At 41.2% G+C, this 27978-nt stretch overlaps 1 protein-coding gene and 1 long non-coding RNA gene across 3 annotated transcripts in view; one reads left to right on the plus strand and one right to left on the minus strand.

Moving 5' to 3' along the window:
• Nucleotides 1-360: 360 nt before the first annotated feature.
• Nucleotides 361-26773, minus strand: LOC123350809. Its single transcript, XR_006573839.1, has 3 exons — nucleotides 26359-26773; nucleotides 22298-22450; nucleotides 361-437 (listed from the first exon to the last, which is right to left on the minus strand). It is a non-coding gene; the product is annotated as an uncharacterized LOC123350809 (long non-coding RNA).
• Nucleotides 26774-27549: 776 nt separating this feature from the next.
• ATP2A2 (ATPase sarcoplasmic/endoplasmic reticulum Ca2+ transporting 2) overlaps nucleotides 27550-27978 on the plus strand; it is a 74375-nt gene continuing 73946 nt past the window's right edge. For both annotated transcript variants that reach the window (XM_044989545.1, XR_006573838.1), the window contains exon 1: nucleotides 27550-27916. In XM_044989545.1, coding sequence (XP_044845480.1) covers nucleotides 27799-27916 — 118 coding nt within the window. In that variant the 5' untranslated portion in view covers nucleotides 27550-27798. The remainder of the gene's footprint in view (nucleotides 27917-27978) is intronic.

A 27978-nucleotide genomic window follows, 5' to 3' on the forward strand; every position in this document is an offset into this window, starting at 1 on the left:
TGTACCTCTGTTTTCCTTGGCAGTAATCTAATTCCCTCATATGTTACCCACTCAAGAATCTGATTATGACCTAGTCAAACAAAAGAGCAATGATATTATTGCTTAAATGACATGAGAACAATTTAATTGCCTTTTATTGTGTTTTGAAGAAAAAATCAGGTGCTCTATGAGTGTGTTTTTAAGGCTATTCAATCAGGCTAACCTTTCTTGAAATCACTTCCTACAAACCAAGATTCAAAATAATGTCTTACATCAATCTACTTTTAGAAGGGCTGTATTGCATCAGTATTGAAGTTTATACATAACATGTCTCTGTAATACCCATACATATTAAGATTTTATCTTTAAAATGTTACTTGCCTTTTAAGGTCTTGATGCTTTTGGAAGAACGCAGAGTGGTGCACAGTGCTTCTAGTGCTTATTTTCCATTAGTCTACCTATAAATGTAATGCACAACATCTGTCTTTAATATTTCATATCAACTTGTCTATTAAAGTAAAAGAAAATGTTTCTATTTTAGTAACTTATGCTTGAAATTAAAGTGATTTACACTGAAATTCTACTCTGATTTAGAATATCTGCCTAATTCACTCGACAGCGTTGATGACTTTTAGGACTGTTGAAATGAAAATCTTAGTGGCACAAAATAGGACATACTAATTTTCTTTAAATGGACACTTTCAAATAATATATTTATAGTATAACCTCAGAGTTACAAACACCTCGGAAATGGAAGTTGTAACTCTGAAATGTTCATAACTCTAAACAAAATGTTATGGTTGTTCTTTCAAAAGTTTACAACTGAACATTGACTTAAAAACATCTTTGAAACTTTACTATGCAGAAGAAAAAATCATATCTTAATTTAAATGAAACAAGCACAGAGTTTCCTTACCGTGTCACATCTTTTTTATTAACTTTCCCTTTATTTTTTTAGTAATTTACGCTTAACACGGTACTGTGCTGTATAGTATTTGCTTTTTTTTTTTTAGTCTCTGCTGACTGATTGCATACTTCTGGTTCTAAATAAGGTATATGGCTTACAGCTCAATTTGTAACTCTGGTGTTCATAACTCTGAGGTTCTACTATATTAATGTACCTCAGTAATGTATTGAGCCATGCAGGGTCCTTAAGAACCAAAGGCCCTTGTCCCAATTTTAGGCAACTCAAGAGGAGTTACTCTTCACCCACGAAAGCTCATGCTCCAATATGTCTGTTAGTCTATAAGGTGCCACAGGACTCTTTGCTGCTTTTACAGATCCAGACTAACACGGCTACCCCTCTGATACAGGTCATTACAGTTTCAGAACTCTTTTCCTATCAGGAATTGGTTGGGGCAACTCTGCCAATCCCAATACCCCAAAGTGACAGTTTTGAATAGCTCCAGATCTATGAGCAGAAGGAAAACAGCTTGCAGCAGATGGGTGAACAGGTTAAGATACAGGGAAAAAAAGTGTTATTTCATACTGCAACCAAATAACCTAAATGGGGAAAATGTCAAAGGAAAAATGCATCTTCCATCTGCTCAAGGCACAGACCTTATTTTTAGTTTGAGGCATTTTCTAGTGTAGTGAGGTTGCCTTGAAACCTTTCACATGTAAGACTTTAAACAATGTTGAGTTTATCATGTCACCAACTGCAGTAGCCAATAGTTACCGAATATAAACTTGGGTGTCTACTTTCTCCAAGTCAATTCCTCACTAATATCTTTAAACATAATAGTCCCTGCCTGTTGGCTTGATTTTTCATGGGGAGGGAGACAGAACATTTTGTGTTCGCTTATCTTTTACAGTGATGAAACAGGAGGAGCGCCACAATGCGAAACCAAATCTACTGCTATTAATAAAACATCGCTTCCCAACCACAGAGAAGTAACTTGTTTATTTACCTAAGCTAGAGAGATGCCTCTCTCTGACCTTTCCACAACCTCTGTGCCTCAACTAGAAGCAGATTTCTCAGACCTGGGTACCTTTTTGGATAAACTAAATTTCAAAGAAAAAATAACAGATCTAAGACTGTGTCTTGAGGAATGTGGATCAGGGCCGGCTCCAGGCACCAGCTTATCAAGCAGGTGCTTGGGGCAGCCACTCCGGAGCGGGGCGGCACTTTCAGGTATTCGGCGGCAATTCGGCGGAGGGTCCCTCACTCCCGCTTGGAGCGAAGGACCTCCCGCTGAATTACCGCAGATCACGATCGTTTGTTTTTTTTTGGCTGCGTGGGGTGGCAAAACCCCTGGAGCCAGCCCTGTGTGGAATGTCACACAGAACATCAATATTCAGAAGAAAACCAGCCACTAAGAGAGTCCATGATCAGCTTTCATCACGTGAAGTTGTTACTGTGCCCTGCACAGGGATTACTTAACCTCCCAGGGCCGATTTGCACTCCTTACTGCAGGACAGTGACGCATTCAACTGACCACAGCCATACGGGGGCTTACTAACTGTCAATATAGATTCTTCTTGCAGAATCAAACGGTGATGAAGGCTTTACTGTGTGTGGAATAAAGGGGAAGATTGGATAAGGAGGATTTCCTTGCCTCTGGTGGTATTCATTCCCATTTATGGATACTCCTAAAGCATTCCTGCTGGAGTAAGGAGAGAGAGACATGATTTTTATCCCTGGCTCATAAAGAGATTGTTTGATTTGGGACAACACTCCAAAACAAAATATGTTCAAATGATTTCTCCAAAGGAGGTGATCACCAAGCCCCATTAAAAGGTATCATTCTCATTAACACCTGCAGTTCATTGAGTCTGAACTCAGGCCAGTCTATACTAAAGAAAAGTTCCAGTTATTTAACTAGATCTTAAACCAGTGCAAACCATAATGTAGATGTAAATTAAAATTTGTTAAACCATCATTTAAATTGGTTTGGCTTAATTTTGTAATTTGCCAATGCCCATTAAATTGATTTAAGTAAAGATTAAACTATTTAAATTCAACAACATTAGAGATTTGCATGTGTTTAACTAGATAGATTTAGAATTTATTTAGTTAAACTTGTGCAACTTCTCTAGTATAGACAAAGCCTAAATCAATGGGAGTTGCACCCACCTAAGCCATGCCTGAATCTGACCCCATGGTTTTCTCAGATCCCTGGATCTTAACTTTCATGGATACAAATTCAGCTCTGTTGCAACAACAGTGACCTCAGTGGGAGTGGGAACAAGGATGGATTTTGTTCAGTATTTTCAGAAAATCAGATTTAATTCTCTCCTTTAGAATTAAACTAGGTAAATCCCAAATTCACCTTAATCAATATCAATCACTTATTTACAGTTAAACATGATTTTCATGCATTATCTGTAGGGCTCTACCAAATTCATGGTCCATTTTGGTCAATTTCACAGTCATCAGATTTGAAAAATAATAATTTTCATTCGTTCAGCTATTTCAATCTGAAATTTCATGGTGTTGTAATTGTAGGGGTCCTGATCCAAAAAGGAGTTGTAGGGGGGTGTCACAGGGTTATTGTGGGACGGGTTGTGGTACTGCTACCCTTACTTCTGCGCTGCTGCTGGCGGCACTACCTTCAGAACTGGGCAGCTGGCTGGGATACCTGCTCTGAAGGTAGAGCCACCGGCAGCAGCAGTGCAGAAGTAAGGATGGCATGGTATGGTATTGCCACCCTTACTTCTGCACTGCTGCTAGCAGGGTGCTGCCTTCAGAGTTGGGCGCCCGGCCAACAGCCACCACTCTCCAGCCTCCCAGCTCTGCAGGCAGCACAGAAGTAAGGGTGGCAATACTGCAACCATTCTAAAATAACCTTGCAGCCCCCCGGCAACTCCCTTTTGGGTCAGGACCCCCAATTTAAGAAATGCTGGTCTCCCCTGTGAAATCTGTATAGTATAGGGTAAAAGCACACAAAAGACCAGATGTCATGGGGGGAGACAAGATTTCATGGTCCGTGACATGTTTTTCATGGCCGTTAATTTGGTAGGGCCCTCATTATCTGTATCCTTGGCAGCACCCAATACTACTTGGAAGAAACTTTGCCCTTACTTGGCCCATGGAGTTCTACAGCCAACAAGCAGGATAGATGCAAAAAACTTTTCCCCATCTCCAATATCTCCAGACTTCTTCATGAAACAGCAGGACAGAAGATGCTTTCAAGCTGGAACTAAACATATAGATCCACTCATTCCACTAATAAGTCTAATGCAAAATTCTATTCCTCTTGAGGGGATATCAATGCTGGGACCTCTTAATTTTAAAACCACTGATTTAACTTTACAATGTTGAATCTCCAAACCTCCTCTTGCATTATTTGGCACCTGACTTTTCTTGTTTTAAAAAAGTTGATATAATTTTTTAAAAATACTTTGTACTTTTCACCTGAGAATCAAAAAATAATTTAGAAATATCAGAGTAGTCTCAGGGTCACTGTGAGGTGTTTTTATCCTTGTTGTACAGATGGGGAAACTGAGGCCCAGGGAAGGGAAGTAACTTGCCCAAAGGACACAATGTGAAACAACAGCTGAGCTAGCAATAACAGGCAGGGGTCCTGATTCTCAGTCCACTGCTCTAATCATTAGACACAATACTTACTCTCCAGAAATAAAATCCCCCAAATACTGCCCTTAACTACACAGTTGCTTGCAGGGATAAAAGAAAATGTCATCCATTATTCTAGAAACTACTTTATGCTTTTGTAGGCACAGGATTAGCAATGACACATCCCCAAATCCTATTTAACGGCTTTGGGCATGGGCACCTTGTCTGCATTTCCCTGATACTCAAGTCTGTTCCCATCTGACTGATGCTGTCAGTGACTTTACAATACTTTTTGTGTCACCAGAATTGTTGCTGATACTCAATCAAATTTACCATACTAGCCTCTAAAACTGCACTCGCTGCTCTGCATGCTCAGGTGTTTGCATCTACAACTACATGAGAAAACTGGGAAATTTGGGCTTGTTTGTTTGCACAAAACATATTGGTACAATTTTAGAAGTTGGGTGGAGGCTGACTGAAAATTTGGAACATGGAGCAAATCTTTCTTTCCATGGACAAATTCCAAAGGGCACTAAAAATCGCCACAGTGATTTGGGATGGAAAGGGGGTGGGGAGTGGATCTATAATGATATGGCTCCAACAACAAAATTCCTAAATGGCAGATGGGAGGCCCAGTGGCTGCGGAGTCTACTGTGGTCCAGAGGTTGTTATAATGGCCACAATGTGGCTACACTGCTGCTCCTTGAGATTTGTCAAAAGGAGTATCCCTGCTCTGAGTCTTTTCATTCAGGTTGTATGTCAGAACTAGGTTTTGGTCCACAATGATGAATGTGATCTCACACACTGGATTTTCCATTGTAAAACTGGTTCTTTAGAGGGAGATGCCCAAACTGGGAAGCATGTGGGAAGCTCCAGCATAAGGATGAGGGTGACAATTCCACTCCTTCATCACAATGGAACTTTCTACTATGAGGATAAAGCTCATCTGTGAAGGAGACAGAGCTTTCTCCGGGGCCAGGATCATGGAACAAACTCCCACAGAAACTAAGGACCATCACATATCTCACCACCTTTTGCTCCAACTGCAAGGCATACTTCTTCGACCTGCCTTCACTAACATAAACATATAGTAGCATGTACACACACACACACACACACACACACATCCCACGCCCCAATCCTACCAAAACAAAACATTACACTAAGTCTCACCCTCAGGAATGGATGAATAAAAGAATGAACCACACATGCCAGATGTTAGCCATATCACTTAATGCACTACTGGAAGGACTGAGGGTAGAATAGAATAGAATGTGGATTTTTCTGGTTAGGATTTTGTGATCTCAAAAAACCGCAGACTTGCTGCTCAGAGACTTTCTGGTGGTCTCTTGGTTGCCTCCAGTCCCAAGCATGTGTTCATCTGGTATTGTGCCCACTCACAAGTTGTTCAGAACATTGGACTAGCTGGCAAGCGCCAGACAGAGATGATGCTTTTAGACAGAATAAGAACACTTATGACGTAAACAGGCTCTAAATTGAGAGGGGGTGGATTAAGGATAAATAGGGCACAGATCCAGCAAAATGTCAACATTCCCCTATGTCTGCTACCTGCACAAAGTTCTCCAGTCAGCCCCTTCCCTTCCTCCTACTTCTGAGCTCGTGATCTTCCTTCCAGTGTACCCCAGCTCACAAAGGGTTATGACTGACTTTCTGATTGGGTTCTTTGGTTTAGCTGAAAATAATTACATGATTTTCTTTTTAAGAAGGTTGTAACTTTTTAACTCCACCTGGATTGAAACCTAAGCGTTTTATTTTTGGTCACAACAAAATGGGACAAACTCCTGGTACAACTCCAATGAAGTGAGTAGAGCTACTTCCTGGCAGAATTTGGCCCAACATGCCTAAAGCATCCTTGGGGATTGTTCAGCTCTAAATATTAGGCAACTGTAAGCATTTGCAGTTGCCAAGTGTTGTGATGTTTGGCACTGGCACGTGGAGCATCCCAATGGATTTTTGAAATGAGCCAGGTCTCTTCTTAATAGATATTATAGTTGTTTTCTTGGCTATTGCCAGGGCTATGAACTTCTGGATTAACTCTGAAAAGCCTGGGAACAAGCCATGTTTTCAGTGTTGTCAAAATGTCTTGCTCAAGTCAGAGGAAAATTAATCTAGTGTCCTCAGTTTAGAGTCTACAGATAGGAGGAGGAAAGCATACAGTTCTTAAAACAAATAATTTGTTAGCTAAGGATTTCCTGGATTTTTCTGCTTTATTTATACTATGTTCTGGCCTTTAAAAAACCCATTGTTTAAGTTCCAATATTATTTATGGAAGCCAGGCCGTTGCTGTTTCCAGATCTTACCATAAAAAATCAGGTCACAATTTCAATACCTGGTTTAAAGTTCTGTCTCAAATTAATCAGCTAAAAAGGAAAAACATGCTATGGGTATTTAACCCTCTCATACCAAATTCTGAGCTATGGACCAGATCCTTGACCCCAAGTCTGATAGCACAAAGGAGACAGAAATTTGTCCTAGCGGGAAAACTGAAGATTCCCCCAATACAGGGGAATCTTTGGCTGGTGTAGAGCTAATTATGTTTTCTTACCACCCACTACCCCAAACTGCATGGAGGACTAGAGGGGATGGGACACAATGGTTAGTGCTCCAGCTGATCCTCAGCTGCCATAGCAGGTCCATATGAGACCACTGCAGCCAGCATAATTTAGAATTGCCTTTAGGTGGCTCTAAGCTATCTGGAGGAAAACTTCAGCCTCCAGCCAGACCGTCATCAAGAGAGCAAAAAGCTGGGTTAGACTTTCCTTCCTTCCATTGTCCTAAGCTAATTCTTAGCTCTGGTGAGGATTGAACCTTTTATTTTAAGTATAGTGTAATATTATCACTGTGCAATTAAAGCAGAAAGGTCCTGATTCACCACTGCCTCACATCTTGGGCAGTCATTTACATCTGCACAATTGGGTGTAAAATGCTACTATTCAGATTTCATAGTGAGTTACATGAAGATGCAATCAGGATCCAGAGTCCAGAGAAAGGTCCAGAATCAGGTCCAGAGAAAGTAACTCACTGCTCCTATCTCTCTATACAGCTTCACTAGCATGAGACCCAAAACATGAAACGCTTCCTGCATGGCGATCCTCTATGAATCCCATCTAAGCTGTGCAGAATTTAAAGTGTGTTTTCTTAGGCTCTGTGAAAGGTCACTAAATAGCCAAAATGCATATTCCTCTTTGGACTATGTTGTAGTAATTGAGTCTTTGAATCTGGAGAGGCGGTCAGTTTATTAACTCATAATAGACTCCTGGGTCCTCAAAGGATCTCTGTTGTGATCACTTAGATATAACCAAATAAAGCGTAACCCTTGTAGACATACAGGTCCTGATTCTCCACAGCCCTGCACCTTGTGTTGCCTTTCACTACAGCACAGAGTGAGTGCAGAATGGTAACATTTTACACCCACTTTGCACAAGTCTGACCATGCAAAGTGCAAGGCAGTGCAGAATCAGGCTTACAATGTTTATGTAACTGCTTTCTCATCTACCACTATTTGTCAGTTATGATGTTAACAGCTGCACAGTATAAATATATAGATCCTTAACTGGGAGAGGGGGAAGGGAGCAGTAACAATAAATAGCATATTTAAAGCTGTGCTCAGTTGCTCCTTTCAATGCAGTCCCTCATCCTGCTGCATGTATAGCTCGCTGGAGGCAAATGTGGTCAATACACCCTTTCAGCGTGGCTTTTCAAGTTCTTTTATAGTTATTGCAGCAAACGGGATGCCTTCTGATGCTCCCCAGTCAATAAAAACTTGACACCCGCCTCAAGAGAAACCAAATGATTGACCCAGCCTCAGTACATATAGTGTGGACCTTTGAGAACTTCCACTCTCTGGGCTGGACCTACCAGAATCATGCTATCAGAACAGAATGGTAACAATTTACATCCACTTTGGACTGGAGTAAACTACTACACAAGGTGCAGTGCAATGGATACTCTGCCCCCTGGACTCTATTCCTGGCTCCCACTGACTCGATGTAGGACCATGGATAAGTCACTTAACTTCTGTGTCCTATCTGTAACAGAGAGATAATACTTACTAGAGATTAGTCGGAACTGGAACACTAGACCCCACGCCCTGGTGAACCAAACACAGAATTGGATTGGAATTGAACTGAGACACTAGATTTAACCACACCCACTAAACTCCAGGGTCATTTGAATTCTAAGCCAAATTTTGCTACTTGGATCCATCTCTATTCTTTATCTACCCCCATAAGCTTGTGAAGCTTAATTAATGTTTGTAGAGTCCCTTGATATTCACCGATGAGAGGTACTATAGATGTGCAAAGTGTTACTATTTTAACAAACCCATGTTTCCCCAGATTGAACCTTATACACTGATGATCTTTTATAAACACTTACTTCAATATGGAAAAGTAATATTATTAAGGTTGCAAAGTCAGGCACTCAGAAGTTAGAAAATGCCAGAACTGAGGCTGGGATCCTTTGGAAAAAAAACAGTATGTGATCATGTACATAAAGATTGTATCATAATACAGATGCACAGGGGAGCCAAATTAAGGTTGCATAGGCAACCTTAATTCTGGTGTTTCCTAACTTTTTACTGCGTGACTTTGCAACCTTCATAATGTACTTCCTGCATCTTTCTTTGTGTGTAATATAGATATAGTGCCACATTCATCCCTGATATAACTCCAGTGAAATCAATAGATTTATACCAGGTATAAATTTGGTCCATAATATCTAGTTTCTCCTCATGTCACTATAGCTGGTTCCTCTATCTTATTACCTATGACTAACATTTTCATAATCAGCCACTGATTTTGGGGTGCATCAATTTTGGATAATGACATTAAAACAATCTGGGCACCCAAAACTCCAGCCGATCTCACTGGGAGCTGTACGTTCTCAACACCTCTGAAATCAGGCCCAAGATGTCTGAAGTTGGGCACCCAAAAATTGAAGCATCCAAAATTAGAGGCCACTTTATAACATGCTAGCATCAACAGAGACAATTCCATTCTATGACCTTTTATACTTTATTAGGCCACATATTTCTGAAAAAAATGTTCCTCAACATTTTGATTGGGTTGTTCTTTTTCAGTGTATTTTTGCCCCATAAATGCAACTTTCTGGGTTTTTTATCTGTTTTAATGTTAGAACCTACAACACTAATATAGCTGTACTTTAGGTCTACTTGGTTTCTTGATCATCCAAAGGTTGGGAGAAGGAGTCGACCACAGCTAAATGGAGTCTGGATGCATCAAGAAACTTCAAACTTGCCCGACTCTATTTTTTCAAGCACCACCTCACAAGTCCCTGAGATGGACTTATCTGACTATCCTCAGATAACGGGAGACATGCACTCACTCCTAGCTGCACATGGGGCCTGTATCTAGATGCTCTAATGGTTCTTTCTTCATCTGCCACAAAACGGGGAGCTCTAGATTTACGGTTGATGGAAGAAACATATTTTATTATTACTTTTCTTTTTCATTACTCATAATGGGCATTTTTTCAGAGGGACTGTAATGCAGGACATTTTCAAAAGGACTGTAATGCAGAGCCAAGTCTTTTCTTGTAAACAAAGAGGTAGATCAAGCAGTGTTCTTTTAGCAGGAACACAGCCAGTTTGTTCCAGTACAACAGAACATAGACAGAGTCTACAGAGGAGAGAAAGAGGGTAATCCCATGAATTTAAAGATGGTCTTAACATAGAAAAAGAAGACGGGGAAGGCTGAGACCCACTAATTCACCTTCTCCTTGCGGATCACATGGGTATGAGATATATCCATCTGATCCTGAACAGATTATCTTGATTTAGTTCTCCACAGGAAGGAGGGAAAATCCAAATTCCCTGCCAATATATCCAGGGGCAAAATTCCTTCCTGTCAACAACCATCATACACTGAGGAAAGTACATGTGTGATTTCCATTGTATTCTTATTTTGAGTTACAAGTGTGGTTATAATCTGAACTTTCTGTTCCTGTTTCTTTAATATAAAAGTTCTGCATTAATAACGATACTTTTCCCTGCATGACATCCATGGATCAAAAAGAGCTTTGCAAACAAAGAATAAACATCACTATGCCCCTGTGAAGTAAATATTGTCCCAGTTTAGCTCCAGGAGAAACTGAGGCACAGAGCAACTGATTTGTCAAAGTCACAAATATCTGTGGCAAAGCTGAGAAGAAAACACAGATCTCTTGACTCTGTCTTGTGTATTAACCACTAAAGCCTGATCCCTCTTTCTAGTACGACATGAATGTATTCTCCTTTGAAAAATATATAAAAGAGCATACAGCACACTAAACATAACTTACATCCATTTTAGAGAACTAATCTAACATCACCACAGATCAATCAAGTCACAGAAAACACATTTTCAAGATGTCAAGAGAACGTTTAACCTTTTGGCACTAGATGCTGGGATTTCCCAATGCTTTAATTCTAGGACAAAACATATTAGTACTTAGTATCAGGAAATCCTGACTGCCAGTGTTGAGAGGTTAATGAGATAATTGTTTACATTAGCTGTTTATTACTCCAGTATCACTTCCTCACAATATTAATGGGTTATTTAATCCAGGAAGGTCAGTGAATGACTCTTTAATACTTTCCAATACTTTTGCAACAAGTCTTGTTATTTTTTAAAATGAGTTTTATCAGTAAAGAACTGGTTCTACACCTATAGGCTTCCACTGACCCTCATCCTGAAAACTTCATATGTCACTGTAAATTCCTGGAGATATCCCCCACTGGTTCCTGACCACAACAACTAAGTAGAGACTGTCCCAGAGAGCTAATTCACAATTTGCACTGAGCCTAATGTATGCTGGGCCAGGACTTTGGGAGTTTAGTTATTGCTGTGTGAATACCCATGCAGTATACATACGAGCAATAAATATCGTATTTATGTATGTCACTATTAAATCTCAGTACCTTAATGAAAGGAGTGCCCAGAAACCTGAGACATAACATCCACCAACTTGAGAGTGAGATTCAGTTACATCAGTTCACAGGGGTTTGCGTTAAGAGCCTATTCAATATTGATCCACTACATCACTTGCAACATAAGAACATAAGAACGGCCGTACTGTGTCAGACCAATGGTCCATCTATCCCAGCATCCTGTCTACCGACAGTGGCCAATGCCAGATGCCCCAGAGGGAGTGAACCTAACAGGTAATGATCAAGTGATCTCTCTCCTGCCATCCATCCCCACTCTCTGACAAACAGAGGCTAGGGACACCATTCCTTACCCATCCTGGCTAACAGCCATTAATGGACTTAATCTCCATGAATTTAACCAGTTCTCTTTTAAATGCTGTTATAGTCCTAGCCTTCACAACCTCCTCAGGCAAGGAGTTCCACAAGTTGACTGTGCACTGTGTGAAGAACTTCCTTTTATTTGTTTTAAACCTGCTGCCCATTAATTTCATTTCGTGGCCCCTAGTTCTTGTATTATGGGAATAAGTAAATACCTTTTCCGTATCTATTTTCTCCACATCACTCATGATTTTATATACCTCTATCATATCCCCCCTTAGTCTCCTCTTTTCCAAGATGAAAAGTCCTAGCCTCTTTAATCTCTCCTCATATTTGACCCGTTCCAAACCCCTAATAATTTGAGTTGCCTTTCTCTGAACCATTTCTAGTGCCAGTATATCTTTTTTGAGAGGAGGAGATCACATCTGTACGCAGTATTCAAGATGTGGGCATACCATCGATTTATATAAGGGCAATAATATATCCTCTGTCTTATTCTCTATCCCCTTTTTAATGATTCCTAACATCCTGTTTGCTTTTTTGACCGCCTCTGCACACTGCGTGGACGTCTTCAGAGAACTATCCATAATGACTCCAAGATTTTTTTCCTGATTTGTTGTAGCTAAATTAGCCCCCATCATATTGTATGTATAGTTGGGGTTATTTTTTCCAATGTACATTACTTTACATTTATCCACATTAAATTTCATTTGCCATTTTGTTGCCCAATCACTTAGTTTTGTGAGATCTTTTTAAGTTTTTCACAATCTGCTTTGGTCCTAACTATCTTGAGCAGTTTAGTATCATCTGCAAACTTTGCCATCTCGCTTTTTACCCCTTTCTCCAGATCATTTATGAATAAGTTGAATAGGATTGGTCTTAGGACAGACCCTTGGGGAACACCAATGGTATGATAGGAAGAATTAAACCTAAACTGCATGTAAAAGTTGGATAAAAACATGCAGGGTATAGTGTAAACTGACATAGCCCCCAATCCTGCAAGCTGCTCTCCCTTACAGCCATGCAGAGCTCCACTGAACTCAATGCGGCTTTGTATGCCTACAAGGATCCACTTGCACAAAAGCCACTTGCATGACTGGGGCCATAGGCAGAACAGGCATGTATAACTGGCACAGCACTGGAAATCCTGGTATAGGCCCAGGATTTAATTTAGTGGGTAGTGGAATGTACAAACATGGTGCAGAGATAAGACTGTGGAATTAGGTTTCTGGCAACTAGCAGCTGAGAGCTGATTGAATACAACAGATTGAGCTTTCACAACTGGACAGACGGGCAACAGATATTTAAATGGAATATTAACAGTTTTGCTCCTAATTATTTCCAAACCTTCTAGCTCATGCACACTCAGCATGAAGTGTATTTTGGCCCCAGTTAATTATTTTCTATTTTTATATGATCCCAGCTAAGAGAAAACTAAATGGTTTGTTGGGAGTTTCAGACTATTTTAAATTATCTTCATTGTTTTTTTAACACTCAGTTTTCTTCAAACTGCCACTATTTAAACAATAAATAAACTTCCCATACAAATGTTTACTTTTCCCCATCTCATGTAGAATTTAACCTCAAAAATTAAAGTGGACTGAGGTCCACAATGGGTAATATTCAGTCCTGGACCAGTGACAGCTGCAAAGCCCAATATCTCATGACATTGTAAAGCTAAAAATGGAAACTTTATGCCATCTGAAATGGGAGATTCCTATCTTCCCAATGAGACAGCATTTGTTTCTATCCCTGCAAGGTCCTAAGGTATCAGAGACTTTACATCTATTACACTTTTATTATAGAAAAGCTTTTTTAGAAGTTTATAAACATTTATTATTTATAGATTTTCTTTATCACTGAAACTCATGTAGCTGGACTCATAAGAAAAACACCTGGTCTGTAGCTGGAGGGATTAAAAAATTATCAATTAAAAATTTAAATCTCTCTAAAACATCTATTTTTTCTATAAAATGTGTAGTATGTACTTATTACATTATGTATGGTATAGATTGTATTGGTATATATATGTGATGACTTGCAAAAAACATTTGTAGATTCACCATGAATGAACAATGGAACCACCCCAGAATGATGCAGTTAAAATCTTTTTACCACACCTGTATTCCTTTATATAACAAGATTTGGCCCTGTGACATTTCCTCTGTATAAAGCACTGGAGTCGGATTCAGTAATTCTGGATTTTATTATAGTGTGTGCCACCAGTGGTCCCAATCCAACAAAACACAAGCAAAGTTAAGCACATGCTTAAGTACTTTGCTGGATCATGGCCAATTACATCAGTGTAATTTCAGTCAGAATCAATGGAAATTGCACTGGTGTGGCTGAGAGGATAATTTGGGCCTTAAATTCTCTGTGCCTTGTTTTCCCTGACTGTAAAATGGAGACAATATTACTTATTTGCTCTGAGTGTACCTGTGAAAATAATTGCTTTTAAAGAACTTTGAGACACTTGGATAAAACATGCCATATGACTGCAAAGTGTAATTATTGCTCACCATGAATTCAGTGAGGAAAAAAATCAGAGAAAATAAAAAATGTTTCAGATATGTAAAAATAATCCTGACTCATGATTTGCTGAAAATCGTCATGATAAGATGATAGATTTCTATAATTTATCTTCTCAGAAGTTAATAGTAGAGAGATCTACAGCAAGGCCAACTAATCCGATTGCATATGCAATGAGTATATCCTGACTGGCTGCAGTTATTAGTCATCTCCCAAAAGGTGAATAATAAGGTCTATTTTTTTCCCTTAATCTCTAAGTATATCTCCCCTTCAAAATGTTATCTTAAGCAGAATAAATGTTCTACTTTTGAAATTCATGACTATAATGGAAAAATTTGCAGATTTTTCTGATGAAAACATCCTGATCATTTACCAAAATGCAGCTACAGGTCCCCTATTTAATTTAGTATTTAACAAAGTAGTTATTGTCCTTCAAACAATTTTGACCTAGGTTGCGTAGCACCCTTGTACCAGAGCTCAGCATAGTTCATGCAGATGGACAACATCATGACAGTCAACCAATTATTCTGTTTGTAGATAGCATGATGTTTGTAAAGCATCTAGCACAATGGAGTCCTGATCCATGGCTAGGGCTCCTGGGTGCTATAACAACAACAATAATAGTAATGTTGAGATTCAAGTTGGAACTAGCCACACCGATGTGAGATATTAGTATATTCTTAACATACAGAGAAAGACCAGCCTCCTGCAGCAGAAGATCCGTGATTGAATCTGCTCCGGGTGTACAGTAATTCCCAGAAAGCCGAGTTCCCTGAAGATGCAGTGGTGATGCACAGGCCAAGATCCATAAAGTGTAACCTCCAAAAGATGTTGTGTGCCATGGCCCTCATTAAAAATGACATTTCCAGGAACTGTGAAGTTCTGGGTTCTAGAACCTAAAACCTGGGCCAAGTCACTTAAAGGTGACCTGGAAAGGAAAAAATAATTGGATTCATATCCTTTTTTGCTTCTTTATGATGTATAAAGAGGGTTGGGAAGTTGGTTTTGTTGCTGTATTTTAAAAGATCTATTTTTCTGCTTGTCTTTTATATTAGCAATTCCAGTTTTGTCCACTCTGGAAGAATCTATGGCAACTGGAGAACTAGTGAAATGATGATGTTGCAAGAGCAAAGAGTCAAAATAAAGCAATTTGGAGAGGAAGGAATTCTGAGTCAGACTTTTAAAAACTCTTTGTTTCTTGTTTGTTTTTGTTAATACCTACTTAACTTCAATGACAAGTGTACTGCAGAAAGAAGTCTTTACTATTTTTCACTCAACTTCTATTAATATGTGAGAGCACACAATAAACAAGCACCAAGACAACCAAGAGGTCCTCCAGCAAAACAGGTGGAAGATCAGACTTGACTTTCCTGATATTTCAAAGGAAAAAAACAAGCTTAATATTTTTAATATCCTTTGGAGGTTATATTTCAGTCTAAATTGTCTTCTCAGTTACTTTGGTGCAATTTCCACTTAAGTCAATAGAAGTGATACCAAGGTAATTGAGGGGTTTATCAGCCTTTTATGTCCTCTTCACAGGAGGCAGCAATAATATAACCTTCCTTTGAGATATCCCCAGGACCAAGGGATGCTAGAACCAAGAAACATAATCATCAAGATGGACCCTGCAGCAACCTAATTTTTATATTTATCACAACAGAACTCAATATCTGCTTGTTATTCCTTTGTTATCAAGAAAGGAAGAAAATCCTCTGAAGAGAGGATGGAATTTAAACGAGAATGTTAAATAATTATAATAATTGAACTGACTCTTTCTTCATTCAAAATAGCAGAAAATTAAACTACCAGCACTGCCTTTGCACAGCACTCGTATCCAAAGGAAGAGCTGCAGGCCAGTTATTTGGATGGCTCAGAAGGAATGAAAATAGACAGAAACAGTAACAAAACGTGATTTGAAATAAATCACTCAGAAGCAAACAAAGGAAAGACTAACTGAAGAAGGCCATGCTTTTGGGTGACAATCACAACTCCCTAGGAAAAGAATTATAGACATTTTGCAGCTAAGTGATCCCATCAAAGAGTCTGCATTTCTAGGAAGTATATTGCTACCTAGCATCTGTATAGTGAATAGTAAACACCTGTATGTGGTGTCTTTTAAGATACCAGTCACTCTCATAAAACCAAATTATTGGAAATGGAAATGGAGCACAACTTGAGTAAATGGGCTTTGCTCTGCATAAAAATGTAACAATGCTCAGGGATGGAAACTTCCCCCTCTCCCCTAACCAGGGTGTCTGTGCCAGGCAGAAGTTGTTACTATGTAAGTAGTACAGGATATGAGTGGACTGAGGAATGAATCTCACTGTAATCTTCATCTCCATGGTGAGTCATACAGAATAGCTGTGCAAGGGGCATTCAGGTTTTAAGCTACGTTGGGGGCCTATCGAACCAAGTAGCATATCTCAGGATTTGGCTCAGCATCTGATGGAGACCAGCAGTGAGTATGACATTGAGAAAACATTTCTGGTGGAAGATGAGTATTCCTCACAGTTTCTGAGAGAACTTCTTTAAGGAAACATAAATGATTGCTACACCTTGGGCTGTGCGTGGTTTGATGAGACTATTAACTGAACCTGCTTGTTTCTAGATGGATAAAGCTAAGCAATGGGTGTCATTCAACACAAAATAATGGGAGCGTTCTGTACTGTAAGTATGAAGTGGCTCGTACTCGCATCACATACTCCAGCTCTTGTGAACAGGTGCTGTATGACAAGTCTTTATCATCCATAATGAAGATAATTTCATTCTTTCTTTCGTTTTTTTCCCTATTAACATAATATGAAAACCCTGTAGTGTGTAAAATAGTCAATTTCACATTTGGGAATAGGATATGAACTCAACATACTGCCCTAAGGCTTGTGCCTGAAGGAAAGTCAGCTTTGCAGATAGATGACTGAACATGAAGAAGTGAAGTCAGAAATGTGAGGAACTTGTTGTCATGGCTAAATGTGAAAATAGATGGGAGTTATTAGGTTGATACAAATAGCATTAGGAGGTAGATGTAGAAGTAAAATGATACCAAATCAGAATGGTGATGATTTACACTCACTTTTCACAGGTGTAAATAACATGAGCACTGCGCTAGTCCAGTGCTGCCTCTAGACTCCCCAAGTGGAAAGCAGGATAAGCCCACAGCAACAGCCAGTGCAGCTGAGTCAGCCTGCTGCACCCATTCAATGGGTGGGACTTCCAAGATGCCCTTGAGAAATCCTGTCTGTTCTAGCTGACATGGCCAAAATTCCTCTTTGGATACAAATGCTCCTTCTTCACTCCCTGTGTGGCCAAATGAAGCTACAATCTGGCCCTAATTTTGCACCTCGTCTCAACAGGTGAAGAGTTAAGAGTCCTAAGCCTTCCTGGTGAGGTGGAACATACATGTAGCAAGAGCTGTCTTTTGGCAGTTGTTTTGCAAGAGAGACAGAATAGCTTTTCCTGGGAAGACAGGCTGTCTGAATATATCAGTAGCTTACACCCAGGTTCACTTTCCATTTCAGCCAGAAATGTGAAACAGATCTCTGAACTTCCAGTCAGGATAAACCAGGACAATATTTCCTAAGGCCTCTTGCTTTGTGTTTCCACATACAGGAAAACAAGACCTATTTTCTCTGCAATGAAGCAAATTCTACTCCTTCCTGCATTTTGCAATCCCATTGAAGTCAGTGATGTTGCACAGATGTAACCGGGAGCAGAATTGTGCATTGTCAGTTTACTCACATGCTTCTTCCACTACACATAATAGAATGAGATCGCTGAATATCTCCATCTGCTCCAGCTTTTAATTTAATCACTCTGTACTATCTCTCCATATTTATCTGTCTGGCTGCCTATCAACATAATGTCTGTGAAGGCTGTGGTGGATATACTCATATTTAATCAGTGCCTTTCATTAATAAAGACTGCTAACACTTGAAGAAGGAGCCATAATAATCTAGAAGGAGTCTGCATCTGCCATGCATTTGAACATGTTATTTTGCCCATTTTCAATGTAATTCATTATTTAGCTTGCTCACTTTTTCTAAAAGCTGTACAGTTACAGTACAAATGTGCTCTGAAAATTTCCCATCTGAATTTTGTACGGATATCAGAGATATACAAAGATACACATGATACATCCAGAACGAGTGTCTAGGGAAATCACAGAACACCTCATTTCCATTACACTGTTGTACATTAATTATTTAGAAAATCTTTAACTCTGTTGATTATGTTTTAAATGTATCTAGGGTCAGGATTAACCTGTGAAATATATGTTCTCTTGGCCTTGTCCGCATTTAGACTAAAAGCATTCTAACAACCACTTGGTAGATTGGTGGTTGCTAGAACATGTATTTTTAGCATAGTTTGCCTTACAATTGTGGACACGAATTTTTTTTTTAAACCATACAGTGAATGTATTATAAAACCATGCTTTAGAGTATTTAGGGTGAATGGAGCACAGGATGAAAAGGGTGAATGGTGAAAGCACAGGATGAAAAGCCAAGAGACCCAGTTTCTGTTTCCAGTTCTGCCATAGACTGTGTGACCTTGGAGATGTCACTTCAACTCTCTGTACCTCAGTTTCCCTTCTGTAAAATGGGGATGATAATAATACTAATCACCTTCACAGGGGTGTTGTGTACCTTAATTAATTAAGGTTTGTAAAGTGCTTTGAGATTCTTGAGTAATGCAAAGTATTTATTATTTATATTATCATATTATAGCAATCTTACTAGCATGGGTCTAATTAAAAAAAAAGATTGTCTATAGTAGGAAAACCATACTAGAATACTTCTAGTAACAAGAATGTTATTCGCATGGTTTCAACCCCAGTGTGGAGAAAGCCATAAAGTCCTCAGACTAAGTGATCGTTGGTGGTGAAAATGGATGTCTTTTCAATAATGTTTTCCGACCCAGGAGTTACAAGTGGCTCCAGGTAAAGATAAATTCAAGAGTTTTAAAAGTGCCTCCAAAGAGGGTTAGGTATGACCCAACAGTGTGTTTTCCTCAAAAGAACTGAAAAAAGCAGGAGTAAAATAGTCTTTTGCAAACATAGATTCCTGAAATAGAAAGGGTACCGAAGGTCAGAATTCCAGTTAGCACCTAACTTCCATTGACGTAGATGGGAACTATGCACAAGCAAAAGAAAAAAACATGTCCCATAGTCTGGAAGCTCTGACCTCTGATAGATTCATGTTAAGAATTTTGTACTTATGAGGACCAAAAACTTCTGCTGGTCACTTATAAGATGAAAGCCCCTGCAACCACCGCTTATTATGAAGCACCTATATAGATTATAGTGGAAGGTAGAAAAAAGGTCAGAAACTGGAAACACAGAAGATCAATGTAGCAGTTTTTCCACTGAAGAAAGATGCCCTTAGGCTTGGCCTGGGAAGTTATATTATTAGAGGTGCATAGCAGCCCAACAGTTCCGTATTATTTTCTGACCTGAATCAAAGTAGTTTGGAGACAGGTGCAATACCCCCAGGAAAGACAGAGGAGAGTGACAGAAATGAAGTAATTGTGTCCATTAATCTTACTACAGAAATGTTCCCTTTTGAGAGCAAAAATCATGTGTTTCATTACAGCGTCAATAATTCTAGCAAGGATCTTTGATGGATCCAACTGTTAGAATTTAATTATCAAACCAAAAAGAACATTTGTGCCGTGATCGCTGACTAATTTTATCTTATTTCAGGGGACGGTGGATGGAATAAAGCAGGATTTTTATCTTTTGCATAATTTTTTATTAAAATATTTTTAAAATAGTGTAGAAGGTTTAATTAATAAATTCTGTTGCTAATAAGAGAGACTGTTTGATGACACAGGAGGATTTTGTCTACATGTGAAAACCCAAGAGTGTCACTTTATTATGGATTTCATGATGCTAGTAAATAAATATGTATGAGTTTGGAGAAAATACTCCACAAAGTCCATATAAAATTATTCCAACTAGTGCCATAGTACAATATAAAATAATAACAAATAATAATAATAATAATTAATAATAAATAATATGCCATTAGTTCCCAATGAATGACTGAAAATTATGCAATCTCCAGTGCATAGAAAGGCTTTTAGATCCTGCATTTTGCTGTTTGCCTATACTAAGGGTACCTGCAAGTCCTTCTTTTGACCTGGAAAGCTCACAAGCAGTTTGTGTTTCCCATTTGATTTTCCCTATGAGGCCATTCTTTGTGGAGTGGGTTTGCTTGTTGTGTAGTGCCATAAGACTATGACTGGAACCTGTGACTGGGTAGAGAGTTGCTTGAAAAATCTTTTTAAGAGTAAGCTATTTTAGGTGGTTCCTTATACCCAATGATCTGCCCTTGAAAGACTCAAATCTCTCTTACTGCACAAAGTCTGTTTGCTGGAAGCTGGGAATGGGCAACAGGGGATGGATCACTTGGTGATTTCCTGTTATGTTCATTCCCTATGGGACAACTGGCATTGGCCACTGTTGGAAGACAGGATACTCGGCTTGATGGAGCTTTGGTCTGACTCAGTATGGCTGTTCTTACGTCTTTATGTCTGAGTAAACAGGCTGTATGCTCAACTGCTCCACATGGGGTGATGGGACAGAAACTTGCCATCCCAGAGCCACTCTCTAACTGCTACAGCCACACAGGGACTACTGTAATCACCCCTATGAAGAAGCAGTTTGGCTGATTGATCTGTGAAGTCTCTCTTGGCTTGTCGTAACTCCCTCTCCATGCTATCATTGATACAGCCACACAGAGCATAGCCCAGAGTACACAGCCCCTGTATGTTCTCTCCAACCTACTCTCCTTCACTTACAGTGGAATTGCACTGGTTTTGCTGCCTTTTAAGTCCTCCACACCATGTCCCAGTCTTGCAGTTGCTCATTTCTAGGATTTGCCCTTACACTTCTACGAATGGTACTAACTCATCTTAATGGAATGACTGTGCAAAGAACAAGATTTGCCCTATCTGTTTAAGAGATTCTGCTGTACTGGTAAGGAATTCTGTACCATGTAATATAATAGCATTTCTACTAATAACATTGGTACAAAGAACAACAAATCCTCCAGAATAATATACTCTAAAGTTTTAATAATATAACAACAAACTGAAGTGGTTTGTGTACCTGTCTCTGTCCCCACTGGAAATGAGAACTGTTCAGCTGAATATTACAGGCCCTACTGATAGCAGCTAAAATAGTGTATTTTAGCTTAAGTGGTAGTAGCCTGTGTTTCTGGAGTATGATGATCTAAGTTTTATTCCCCTTGTTTCCATGAAGTTCTATGGGGCTATGGTATGCAGCACGGTGACAAGTACGACATTCTAAGTGGCCATGAAGTTGTTACAAAAATAATACTTTGCAGTTCTATAATGTCTTCCATCCAAGATCTCAAATCACTTTATAAACATGAATGAAGCCTCATACATCCCTATCCGGTAGGTAAGTATCACTTTCCCCGTTTTACAGATTGTGAAACTAAGGCACAGAGGTGCTAAGGGGGAGCTTTTCAAAGGCACAAATAAGAGTTAGATGCCTATCTAACGAGAGTTACGCACTTAACTGCCATTTGTGCCCTTGATAATCTTCTCAGAAGTGATTTACCCCAATTCACATGGAAAGTCCTTGGCAGAGCCAAGAACAGAACTCAGATCTCCTAAGCCTTTCTTGGTCCTCCTAGGCTTTTATCAAAAGACCATCCTACCCCTCGTGGGCCAGTTTCTAGAACTATTGCACATTTTAAAGATAGCAATCAAGCTGATTTCCCTTTAAGAGAAATGACATGACCACAAAGTAGGGCAAAATTCTCCTCTCAGATGTGTGCAGATCTCCCTTTGACATCAGTGTTAGAATAGACAAGAAGATTTTTCCAAAGAGGAACGCTGAGGTGGCTGTGGCAGCTATTCCAATTGAGTCTTCAGTGACAAGCCACAAAAATAAATTAAGAAACCTATTGAGCCCGATTCTGATCTCTTACTCACAGTTTCACTGATATTGGAATCTGGCCAACTGTCTCTCTTCTACTTACACTGTCAAGGAGGGAGACAGCTGTTCAGTGCAGGAACAATGATCCAGTTCTAGAAATCTCCTGACTGCAACTCTATCCTTTGTATTCACAGTCTTTGGGCCTCTGTGGTAGTGAAATTCTACCAGCTGCTGATCCAAGAATACACACTGCCTACTAATAAAAATTATAAAGAAAGAAATCAACTAACTTAATTCAAATTCAAAATCACATTTAATCACTGATAATTTTTCTACTGGGTTTATATAACTGTTTCATCTTAATATTTTAAGCATTTTGCTCTTTAAGCTATAAGCTACTTAAAGGGGGAGAAAAAAAATCCTTGACATATTACCATGAAATCAAAGAGCAAGCTAACTGGAAAAAAATAGTTACTATATTTAAACTGCATTATCCTATCAGAGAACTGCAGTTCTCAAACCATTCCACTTTGGTATAGCATTTTTGTGGCATTTTAATATGTTTTGCAGAGACTGTAACTGTACAACATTTTTAATAACAGTAATTTAAGAGGAAAAAAGTAGTACAGTAGGGGTCAATGCCCTTGTTTTTCACTCACTTGACTTTGAATCTAACTCAATAAACGAGTGAGATGAGTTTGGTGGCCTCTACTGAGACTCTAGTGGGCAATTAGCCAGCCTGCAAAAATATCACATAACTGGCATCGTTTAACACAGTGGTAAAACATTGTCCATGTCTGCTTAGGAGAGGCCCAGCCTAAAATAGAAAGGGTATTGCAGGTCAGGTCAGGATTCAGGTGCATTGCTGAGCTCACTAGGGATTTGTGTAGTACCCTCCTGCTCTATGCTTAGCTCCAGCCAAAGCTATTAGTCTCTTTATTTGACATTTGAGCACCATAATGCACAGTGGTTTTATGTATGGAAAGGACAATCCTTAATATAACCAGCAACATCACTGCAACTCTGCCTTGCAGTAGTGTGGATGAATGTTACTGCATTTCGAGGGCCAGATCATGCAGTCCTCACTCAGGCCAAATTCCCATTTACTTCAATTAGTAAAGACTGCAGGAGTAGTTTTTGTGTTGCTGCCCTATCCCTAGGCTTCTTCTCCTAATATATTACAGTAAAAAAGATAGCGGGCAAAGTTCACGCATAGTGTACTTCTATTAAATCAATGGAGTTTCACCAAGGGTTAGGTTAGCCCATTTAGTTGTGTTTCTTTCTAAGTTATCACTCTGAATACACACTTTAACTTCACTTTTTGTACGTGGTGAAATAAATCAATTTCCCTGGAAAAATTTATCTGCTTGAAGTCTTCACGTCTGCACTGCTGAAGGAGCGCTTAGGTGCCTCTCCACCAACTTGGACTAAGATCACCTTCTACCATGTGAGGGGGGATACATTTCTTGGGAAGCTTCATGAGGTTCCAAAGTATGATCCTTTCAGAAGCTGCACCTCAAATGTGCAGCTATCCCAGGCTCTCCATGAATCTTGGGGAATCTGCACAGACATCCCCTCCATACTATTCTCTGGAGCCCCCGGTGCTATTTGTTCCCTTGCCACATGTGTACCTTGCCCATCCACCACACATGTGAAGGGGAAGGTAGAAGGTGACTAGATTGGAATTTGGTCATTAAAGCTGCAGTGAACCATATTCAGTTCAGTAGCTTTAGAGAAAGAGGATGACACACAGAGCCACCATCAACCCATTCATGCCCCCCAAAACTCACAGAGCCCCTACAGTCCACAGTTTGAACCATGGAACTTCCATTAGATCAAAGGAAGAAAGAATGAAGTGATGCCACTTGGGCTTTAGTCTCAGTTTTACATACATCTGTTTCCGAAAGGTGCAAAAGAAATTGGGGTGGGGGGAACAAGTCTTGCAGTCATGTTGAATGGGGGATATCAACAGGACAGGTTAGGGTGAGCAAATTATACTTTACATTAGTGAGTCCTATAGGACTCAGCATCACCTAGCAGGGCTAACACCTGTTAATAGGTATGGTCCTCAGGAGCCCACTGCTATCCTGTTACACTGCCCTTGCCATGTTTCAGGTTAATTAAAAGACGCTCACATGAGCTTTTTGGAGAAACAAACACACAAAAGGTAGTCTTATAACTACTTGTAGAGATATTTAACAGGGAGGAATCATTATGAAGTATGATCTGATTTTATTTTTAATATTTTTTTATTGGGGACATAGTTACTGATGTTACCTTTTATTGATCTTTGAAAGGGAGGTAAGAAAATTAAGTGCAATCTTTTCAGAGACTTTGAAGTGTTTCTGATGTGTGAAGGTGAGTGTGTATATCTAGTGTGTTGAGTGTACCTGTGATTCATATATATATGAATGATAGGTACACTCAAGACACCAGATATATAAAATACTATATATATATAGTACTTATGGTCTGCGCCATGTGTCAGATTGATATATGTTGACATGCTGTGTTGGTTTGAGGTGTATTGTATTGGCAAATCGGTCAGTGTGTTGTGTGTGTCCCAGTTTGGGATGTGTTTGGTGTATGTCAGTATGAGTTGTATATATCATTAATTGTTTGTATCATTCAGTATCGTGTACGCACATTTAATTGGGAGCATATGTTGTGGTGTGTTTGGGGTCTATGTTGAAATACAGGTGCATTGGCCTGTATCACGTATGTGCATGTGTGTGTCAATTGATATTGAATGGTGGAGTTTGTATCAGTTAGGTCTGTGTCATATGTGTGTGTGTGTGTGCGTGTGTGTGTACTGGCGTGGGGTGCTGGTGCTGTGTGCTTTTTTTGGGTGTGCTGATAAGTGTCAAGTGTATGTGTATATTGTGTGTTATGTATTTGTCTTGGCTGGTGTCATGTGTGCATAAAAAAATTGAGGGAAGTAAAAAAGAACTGAATACAAGACAAAAAGTAAATTGTCAAGTTGACACATTCTATATCTCCCTAACACCTAGTTTGTCCTCTGTCTGGACACTGTCTATTTACATTGAAAGCTTTTTAGGGGTCAACTACACTTCTGCAAACAATGTGGCACATTTCAGCATAGATGTAATGTCTAGAGGAAATAAGGGAGACATATCCCTTGCAACTTTTTATTCTCATGTTGACTTCCCCCTCAATGTGGCTGGAGGACTGAGGTATTTTCACTGCAGGTCCCACACAACCTTTCTTATGTGATTGCACCTCTGCACTTTGGGTACTTCAGAATTAATAAATAATAATGTATTAGTGATGGTGCACATATTGTCTATATTGGTGTTGAGTATGTGTGTACAATGTATGGTGTCAACTCGTGTGTGGAGCAGTTTTATGTATACATGTATGAGTCAATATATATATACATGTTATATTGTTTGGTGCTGAGTACTTGTAAGGTGTGTACATTGTGTGTGGTTGTGTGTTGTTCGGCATGTAAATTCACACTGTCAATATTGTGTGTCAGTCAGGGTATGTCTATACTGCAATCACAAGTTGTAATTGTAGCTTGTGTAGACATACCAGAGCCAGCTTTAACTAGCTAGCTTGGATACCAGAGCAATGAACATGTGGCAGTGCAGTTTAGCCACCTGAATAATTACCCAGGGTTCTGTGCAAGCTTGTCCAGATCGCGCTGAAGCCTGTGCGGCCGCAACTTCACTGCTCTGATACCTAAACTAGCTAGATTAAAGCTAGCTCATGTATGTCTACACAAGCTGCAATCACGCCCCGTGATTGCATTGTAGACATACCCCCAGCATCAGCTGGAGCTGGTGTGCGTCAGTCAATGTCATGTATTATATAGTACTTGAAGTTTGAGAATTATTATGTGGTCACTGTTGCCAGTCAGAGGTTGGTTGGTGGGTGTTTGTCATTGATACTGTGCATGATAGTTGGGGACATGTGTGTCAGTTTCTAGGTCAGTCGTTGTTATGTGTGTACATGTGAACCAAAGCTGTACGGGGGTATGCATTAGTGTTGGGATGGGAATCGAGGCTCTGTAAGGGGTGTTGAGTGGGTCTGTGGGGACCTATAATGGCCGGGGAGGATCAAGCTGGTGATGGGCTGGGGGCAGCGAGACACTTTTACATCACACCTCCCTCTTTGCTCCACTGGTCCCCTTTCTCTCACCTGTGTTGCCTTCCACGCAAGCTGGGGATCCTGTCAGGATGGGGGCAGCCCCCCCCAACGTGCTGGGGGGGGGGTCGGCAGCCAGAACAGGGGAAAGCCCCTCCACCGGGACGGGAGCCTGACAGAACAGGGGGCAGCTGCCTGCTCTGTGCTGGGGGGACCCTGTCAGGACGCAGGGGGCTGTCAACACAGGGGCCTGTCAAGACAAGGGGCCGCCCCGTGATGTGGGGCTGTCAGGACAAGCCCCCCCGCCGCGTCGGGCTCCGGGTCCTATCTGGGCATTAGGACAGGACAGCCTTCCACCCGCCCCGACCGTAATGAGGTTCACGCAAGGGCAGGGAGCTGCCTGAGGGTCACGCCGGGGCAGGCCGCCAGCCCACTGGCGGCTGCTCCCGCCTCCCAGGGCAGTGGCCAAATTACGTTTCTCCACCCAGGCCTCTCTCCTCCGCCCGCCCGCATACTTCTACCAGCGGCGTGGGATACGGCGCTCCGCAGAGTCGCGGTGCGGGCGGGCCCCTTTGCTTGTGGCGTTTCGGATCCGGGTTCGTGCGGGCGGGGCTGCTCCCTCCTCCCCGCTCCCTGCTCCCGGCCAATGAGCGGCGTCCACATGCTGCGGCCGCGAGAGGGGCAGCGGCGAGCTGGCTCCGATAAATTCTATTAGAGCAGCCGCCGCTGGCTCAGCTCGCGCTGGGGAGGGAACGGAGTAGGAGAAAAGCAGAGCACCGGCTAGCCGGAGACAGCGGCCTAGGCTACACCGCCCGCTGGAGAGCGCCGGGAGCGGATCCCACCCCGCCGGGCGATCCACACCCTCCCCTAGAGGGACGAGGGGGCAGTTAACGACCCCCAGGGCAGCTACGCCCCCTAGAGGAGACAGGGCATTTCAGACCCCTCAGAGGAGAGCGGGGGTGATAAATTACCTTATTACCCCTCGTAGCGGCGAAAGGGACAATTACTCTCCGTCTGAGGAGAAAAGGGGACAGCTCAAGTCCTTCCCCGCGCGCCCCACAGTGCCGGTGGGGGCGGTTGTTACCCTAGCACCCCCCGCAGTACCTCTCGGCATTTGGCCTGACGCCTGAGAGAAGGGGGGCGGCTTTGTCTCGTGGCCCCCAAACGGCTGCCGGAGAAGGGGGTGCAGCCTAGCGCAGGGCGAGGAAGGGGGCGGGTGTGTTCCCTCGGGGGCGTGCGGGGTGGGAGGGGGTGGGGGCGAGTCCCCCGCCGGTACGGAGCGAAGCGGGGTGCAGGCGCTGTGACCGGAGAGGCGCGCTCCTCGGATCCCTGTGGTTGTCTAGGTCTATGCTGATAATCACCCGGGGGCGGTTGGGGACCCATAGGGGGAGAGAGAGAGGCACCGAGCGGGCTGAGTGGAGGGTTTGCTGCGGCTGTTCCTGCTGCTGCTGAGAAGAAGGAAGCGGAGGAGAGACACCATTTGCCGGCCCGGCCATGGAGAACGCTCACACCAAGACGGTGGAGGAAGTTTTGGCTTATTTCGGCGTGAACGAGAGCACTGGGCTCAGCCTGGAGCAAGTCAAGAAGCTCAAGGAGAGATGGGGCGCCAACGGTAGGTGAAGCAACCCCCACGCCAGCCGCTGCCGGGGGGATGCTGCTGCTGCTGCGTGCTGG

This window comes from Mauremys mutica, chromosome 16 (genome assembly GCF_020497125.1).
Source record: "Mauremys mutica isolate MM-2020 ecotype Southern chromosome 16, ASM2049712v1, whole genome shotgun sequence".
In the NCBI taxonomy this organism is placed as follows: Eukaryota; Metazoa; Chordata; order Testudines; family Geoemydidae; genus Mauremys; species Mauremys mutica.